Below are 7,545 nucleotides of genomic sequence, written 5' to 3'. Positions count from 1 at the left end.
GTTACCTATCACTTACTGTAAGTTACCTAACAGTTCTAAACTCAGTATGAGGAGCTTAGTTTTAAAGTTCCAGGTGAGAAGTGTTTGATTAAAACCTTGAATGGTTAGTTAAAGCTGAGAAAGTCTACACTTAGTTGTACAAAGACTCAAGGAAGAGACCAGATTCTCCAAACTGGAAATAAACACAGCCAAGTCAAACCCTCAGAGATAGGGAAAGTAACTCTCTGTAATGTTTGGATACTATAAAAAGGGGTAATGTTGGTAAATAACACGACTGAAATTTTACAGTGCTTTTCTAAATCTTTCAGATTGTGTAAATAGTTTGGTTCATTCTCTTATGTATAATAAAACAACAAAATAGAAGTTTAAACCAAATCTGCAGCATTGCATGCTACATTAAAATCAAAATAAACATGATCTAACAAGCCAGATTTAAGCCCGAGATCGGACTTGTCCGCTAATAACCTTAGTTGGGAATCATAGCATGTGGAGTAGGCACTGTGAGGTGAACATTTTACTATGATTGCTATACTAACTAAAATAGAAAGCCCTAAAAACATGAACTGGCGCTCGCCAATTTTAAACTATGCCAGTGGTCACCTCACACTCCAGGGACATCAGAAAAGCGGCCAACGGAAGTGATGTAGATTGTGCACATAAGATAGTGTCATGCTAATATTAGAAGCTTTCAATATTTTACAATGAGAAAGTTGTGATACTAAAAGGCAGAGCCTTGATAGGAAGTATATCAGCTTTATGTCCATGACTTTTGTTCTATTCCATTGGATGGTTCGGGTTTCTGATTGCATCTATTAAAAGAAGCTCCTGCCAGATTCGGACTGGAGTCCGAGGGAATACGTAGAACATCAGTGCAATTCAAAGAGCCGATTAGGCACAGTATGGGCCATGCACAATTTTCCCAATTAAAGCACAGGGAATAGGAACAAACACCAACATTGTAACTAAAATAATTCTCTATCATGTAGAATAATTACTCCTACAAAGCTCAGAATTAAATGCTAGTCTACAATTCATTCACATTCCAGAAACATTTCCTTCAAAACTATGCCCATCAACAACATCACTTTGTTCATTCAAAGAAGCTAGTTGTTAGTTTTATAATTAGTATTTATTCATACACTGTAGAAATGTACTGATCATTTGTACAACCACACAGTCAGTCCAGTCTATTGAAGGAAAGTTCCAACAGACTTTCAGGGAGGCTTGGCTCCCCCACATCCAATAATCATTAGATTGGCAAGTGGTGAACAATGTTCCACAATAAACACTGGAATTAATGATACCTGGAAAAAAAAAAGTCATTAAAAAAAATTAAGCATGCACCATGCAGTTTAAAGGAGCACAACTTTTAGGAAATGTGTTTGGCAAACATGTCTTTTGCAGGGAATAGAATAGGTGAAAGGGAAGGGAACGGGAAGAGCCAGGAGAAATATTGTCTCATTTTTGGGCATTTGAGCTCTCCCACAATAGGATATTTTTACAACAAAAGAAAAAGAGAACTCTGTATCCTGGAAAGCAGAAACAAAAACAGAAATTGCTGGAGTACCTCAGCAGATCTGGTAGCATCTGTGAAAAGGAAGCAGAGCTGGTGCTTCAGGTCCAGTGACCCTTCTTCAGAACCGATTGTCGAACCAGAGGTCCAGCCTCCTGATTACTATCCAGTGACCCCTGCTGGAAAGTACATTGGTGGTTAAGAGCAGGACAGCAGTCCCTCCTGTGATACTTTCTAAGTTTGAACTGCCTGGCAGCAATCACTCAAGTCACTTGGGCCAAATGCTGGAGGGCAACCATTGCTGCTGCATCCCGGCAAGAGGCTTCACTTTGAACACAAGGAGGAGGAAGAAAATTGGCACAAATTAATTTTAGATTAATGTTTGCCAAACGATTTGATGGTGCTCCTTCAATAGTAATGTATGGATTATAAAGAATTTTGTAGTGATTATAATACTCTAGTACAAGGTAAACATGTAGAGGAATGATACTTGGTTCAAGCCAGTTTGCAATCAAAGGTTAAGAACTGAAAGTCTTGGCTCCGGTTGTCAGGATTCTGTGCATCACAATGAGGCATTTGGAAACCTTACATAGGTCATGAGATTTATTGCTGAGGAGACTGGTCATCATGGAAATGATGCGAAAAATCATTGCAAGGTTATGGAAGAGGAGAGATGCACTATGGAATGTGAACAGAAGAATATGTTAAGTCTAGTGCACAATCCATACTTCTGTAGGCCTTGGCTCTATACAAGTACAGAAGCGAAAGCCAGAATGACATTGAATATCAGCTGGTAGCATAGACTGTCCAACACAATGGAGTAACCGAACATATTACATGTGAATAAACCAACAGGTCATAGCCGAATGGCTCTCAGCTGGAAGACGACAGCATGGACAGTTGAAAGTGAATTTTGTGGGACTATGTAAAGGAACAGTGACAAACAGAGTTTCAGGAGCTGGTAGAAAGCACGACAGCCATCTCAATGATTCATGGAATTGATAGGATCAAATCACTGACTGAGACCACTTCATAGTTATGGTAATCTCCAAGAACCTCCTCCTTATAATTAAGCACCCCTTGCACTAGCACAAGTGCAACATTGATGACATTTTCATGCATCTATCAACACCATTGACCCCCCCACCAAAACAAATTCCTCCTTCCCTGGCCTCTTGAAACTGTTCCAGTTTGTTGAGGAACAGTTTTGTAGGTGCAAGAGGCTTTCCAGTATCTAGTTGTAGAGGGGAAATTTGGGGTTGGGGGTGGGTTGTTTTGGGACCAGTCTCTATACTTGCACTGTAGACCTCTCTGCTGCATCATCATTGCTGCTATCTGATGTGATATAACAGGACTATCTCAGCCAACTCAACACTGGCCTTACCCATGAGTTTGTTTTTTTAAAAAAAGTGAGCTGGTGAATCGCACCCCATACAGGGCAAGATAAATTGCCCCAATCATGGCTGGGCTTAATGCCCTCGTTGGAAGCCCAATGTTCCACTTTAATGCATTGAAAGGAATAAAATTTATTTTTCCTTCAAATGGTCATCCAAGAACCACCTTTCTCCATTTTATACCAACTAAACAAAGGAAGTAAGCCACTGAGGCCTAACAGGCATAAAAACTGATTTGTGGTGGTTTTACAGTTCTTGATTGTTGCGACAAAGATCCAAATTACAGGACCTTTGATCAATGGCTAACGAGATAAGATTACCCTGTATATTATCCATAGTCACTCCTCGATATTTAATATTTTTTTTTTAAAATATAGCCCAGGCCATGGAGGCAGTCATTCATTCTTCCTGGATACATCACCACACTTCCTGTTCATTTCCTGCTCTTCGTGAAAGCAAAGGCTCACGTTTGTTTTTTGATGGCATTTTCCACATTGCCTAAATGAATGGCCCCTTGACTTGAAGCTTAGTCCTGAATCTGGGGCACCAACCCAGAGATTAAGACTCCTCGGTGTAGTATCCTAGTTTAGCAATGGACATTTCCTTCCTCAGCTTCATCACTTCCCAGTACATCTGTTCCACTGCAAAAGGGAAGAAAATAAGTTAGGGTGAGAGAATTGCAATTCAACAGTACACCTTTCACGACCTCAGATGTCCCAAAATACTTTGCAGCCAAGAAAGGACTTTTGAAGTGTGGTCACGATTCCAATGCGGAAAAGGCAACACCACTCAATCTGCACACAGCAAGCTTCCACAAACTACACATGGTGATAACAAACAGATTAAAACTTTTTATTATTGCTGTGGTTGAGGGATAAATGTTAGCCAGGATACCAAGGATAACTCCCACACTCCTGCTTGAAAGTCTGTCAAGGGATCTTTTACATCCATCCCAGTGAGGAAACCGGGCCTTGGTTTAAATGCCTCAACGAGGATACACCACAGATAGACAGAACGATGTTCCCTCAGTACTGCAATGTGTGGCAGCCTCGTTTTCCTGTGGGCACAAGTCGCTGCAATATGAGCAGAGCTCAAAATCTTTTCATTCAGACCAATCCTGGTTCACCCAGTATCCACATCTTCCACAGGGCTCACTCAGCCACTCTGGTCATCTCAATGGTTTGGAATTCCAGTTTGTTTTATTTAGAACTGCTCCTCAATTTACCCTTCACCCCATTATATTCATGTCAACCCTGGAAATGCTAAAAAGGCTACAATAAATCTTGAACATTCATCTTAAGGAAAAGTACATTTTATGATCTTACCATCTTGTCGGACTAAACCTTGTTGGATATAACGAATATATGTGAAGAAATTGCAAACAGCAGTAATCTGTGAAACAGACAGTATCACAATTGCAAATGTCAAATTCACGAACATGTAACAAAACCCAGCTTCCTCTTACCCTCCCATCCCATCAGCATCCTCTACATACCCAAAAGCTGACTCCATGCCTTCTTATAACCTCCATTTCCACACCCAATCAACCAGTATCCACTAGGAACAGAATTCATGAGCCCTTATAAAACACATTTGAAACACTCGTACAAGTTTAAACAAAAGGAAAGCTTTCAAACTCCAGTGGAGAAAAAGACTGTCCCTTTGAGAAACTCAATTATGAAGTGTAGCCATTGAAATTCCATTTGGAAAAAATGCACTCTTTCAAGTGCTCATAAATGTGGCAAAATAAAATACACTCTCATTTAAAAACTTCCTCAAACATTTAATCCAGTTAGTTGGTCAAAATGTCAAATCAAACAGACCCCTCCATTACTGTGTAAAAAGTCCCCAAGTTAAATCCATTAGCAGGGGTTGGAGCTCAATGAGTCTACTGCACAACCGAACAAACAAATCCTCCAGAGCTCAATGCAATCTTTGATTGAGTCTTTGAAGTTGTCTGTTCAGATTCTTCAAAGGTTTCACCATGTCTGGGCTTTAGATCAAAGAAAACAAACAAACAAAGAAATCAAATATATCATCCAGGTGATCAATTTAAATGCATACATTTTTTGGAAAAAAAAAATCAGTCTTTTTATCCACTAGTGGGCAATGCAAAGTTATCTTTCAAATTCTGAAATTTGAACAACATTTTGTCTTAAATCCTGTTTGTGACACACCATAATACAAGTCTTCTCCTTTTGATTTATACCTACCCTGGACCTGCAGGATGGTGAAATGTAGAAATAATTTCCCGAGTCCCCCAGTTTGATGCGATGCTTACAGGTTCTGGATAGGCCACTTAGTGCACATTTCCTGTGGAGAAATAATAAAAGGTTCGCACGGTAAAACACCAAACGAGTTAACTTCCTGCTATGATAATGCAATTTGCCAACAGCAGTGTACACATTGCCTACTGAAATAATGATCCACGAGTCCAAACTAGGCTTATTCAAATTTGGGCAAGACTTGAATACAGGGATTAATGACAGCATCAATCTCAAAATAAGCTTCTATGGATAACGGTCAAGCATCTCCAAGAATGCACCATTGCTTTCTATAGTTTGTCTCACGTTCTTGGGATTGCCCAACAGACAAAGGAAATTTGCAAGGCTGATGCCTGGACAACTTTGGCTCCAGCAGGTTAGTGGTTCAGGTTTTTTTTTGTGGTAGAGAGGAGGCAAAGAGAAATCTAAATGAGAGGAATAAAGTTCCAAGAAATCTAAAAGATAGAATGCGTAACTTATTGCCTTTGATAAACAATCCATAGTCAGTCCATAGACTTAAGGCGAGAAGTTGGAGGTTTAGAGGGCATTTGACATTAACAGCTTTAAACCAGAGGCTTGAGGGGGCTGGAAATCACTGCCAGAGGTGGTAAAGACAGAACCCTCATAATATTTTGGAAGTGCAGTAACCTTACAAGGCTATGATCTAAGAGCCTGGGTGGGATGCTATCAGAGGGGCAATGTGGACTTGTTGGGCCGAATGGCCTGTTTCCATACTGTAAGGATTCGATGATTCTGAGCTGGAAAGTAGAATTAGTTTGGGTGGCATGACAACAGCATAGACATGAGGGCCAAAATAGCCTCCTTCTGTGCTGCAAATGTGTGATGTGTAACCTCAAACTTGCCCCTCCTCCCACCCCACCTTGACAAGTAGCACATTAAACTATTTTCTGTCTCTATCACGTACTTTCCATAAACTTGCCAGGTGAGAAGTTACTCAGTCTTTCTCACCTCTCTTTACCAACATGTCCCCAGAGGTGACCAAGAGTTGCCAAGCTACTCATCTCTCCAATAACTTGCCCTTTTAATACTTAAAAGGAAATTAGCCCAACATCCTCATCACATGCAGATTGATTTCAACATCCACCAATATCATGATAACATGATACAAGTGGCTTGATTCAATTGTGTTCCGAGGTTAGATGAGCCAAACCAGGTTCAAAATTGAAGTTTCCTTCTATCAAATTGAATTGGACACAGTGCAAAACCAGCTAGAGAAAGCAACAGTAATGCTGGGCTCCCGTTTCCTAGTCAGCAGACTTCCATAAACTCTTCTGCCTTGACTGAAAAAATGACAGAATATATTCTTCAACAACAGAACTATATCTTGGACTGCCCTAACCCCGCCTCTTCGACCTGTTTGTTTCCTCTCCACCTATCCTCTCCTCTATCCCGCTTCTATCCGCCTCCCACTCTCTCCCTATTTATTTCAAAACCCCCTTCCCCTCCCCCTTTTCCGATGAAGGGTCTAGGCCCGAAACGTCAGCCTCTCTGCTCCTATGATGCTGCTTGGCCTGTTGTGTTCATCCAGCCCTGCACCTTGTTGTCTTGGATTCTCCAGCATCTGCAGTTCCTACTATCTCTGTATTAAAAGTGACTGTAGTGTTTCAGTAAAGTGAACAAAGAACAATAGAGAGATAACAAGGTGTAGAGCTGGATGAACACAGCAGGCCAAGCAGCATCAGACGAGCAGGAAGGCTGACGTTTCAGGTCGAGACCCTCCTTCAGAAATGGGGGAGGGGAAGGGGGTTCTGAAATAAATAGGGAGAGAAGGGGAGGTGGATAGAAGATGGATAAAAGGAGACGATAGGTGGAGATGAGACAGACCAGTCAAAGAGGCAGGGTTGGAGCCAGTAAAGGTGGGTGTAGGTGGGAGTTAGGGAGGGGTTACGTCGGTCCAGGGAGGACGGACAGGTCAAGGGAGGCGGGATGAGGCTAGTAGGTAGGAGGTGGGGATGGGACTTGAGGTGGGAAGAGGGGATAGGTGGGAGGAGGGACAGGTTAGGGAGGCAGGGTCAAGCTGGGCTGGTTTTGGGATGCCGTAGGGGGAGGGGAGATTTTGGAGCTTGTGAAGTCCACATTCATACCATTGGGCTACAGGGTTCCCAAGCGAAATATGAGATGCTGTTCCTGCAACCTTCAGGTGGCATCGTTGTGGCACTGCAGGAGGCCCAGGATGGACATGTCGTCTGAGGAATGGGAGGGCGAGTTGAAATGGTTCGCGACTGGGAGGTGCAGTTGTTTGTCGTGAATCGAGCATAGGTGTTCCACAAAGCAGTCCCCAAGCCTCCTCCCAGTCGCGCAACAACCAACAAACAACTGCACCTCCCAGTCGCGAACCATTTCAACTCCCCCT

The 7,545-nt window shown here is 42.0% G+C and overlaps 1 protein-coding gene across 1 annotated transcript in view; it reads right to left on the bottom strand.

The window, feature by feature from the left end:
- Window positions 1-1,110: 1,110 nt before the first annotated feature.
- Window positions 1,111-7,545, bottom strand: part of LOC109928238 (rab-3A-interacting protein-like) — a 20,326-nt gene continuing 13,891 nt past the window's right edge. Inside the window, exons 4-6 of the mRNA XM_048592250.1 lie at window positions 5,121-5,417; window positions 4,233-4,299; window positions 1,111-3,548 (exon numbers count right to left, since the gene is read on the bottom strand). Coding sequence (XP_048448207.1) covers window positions 3,466-3,548; window positions 4,233-4,299; window positions 5,121-5,417 — 447 coding nt within the window. The 3' untranslated portion in view covers window positions 1,111-3,465. The remainder of the gene's footprint in view (window positions 3,549-4,232; window positions 4,300-5,120; window positions 5,418-7,545) is intronic.

Source organism: Rhincodon typus, unplaced genomic scaffold (assembly GCF_021869965.1).
Source record: "Rhincodon typus isolate 14 unplaced genomic scaffold, sRhiTyp1.1 hic_rhity00000886, whole genome shotgun sequence".
Lineage (NCBI taxonomy): Eukaryota > Metazoa > Chordata > Chondrichthyes > Orectolobiformes > Rhincodontidae > Rhincodon > Rhincodon typus.
Note: the sequence above shows the minus strand (reverse complement) of the source record. Positions and strands in the feature narration are given on the sequence as shown.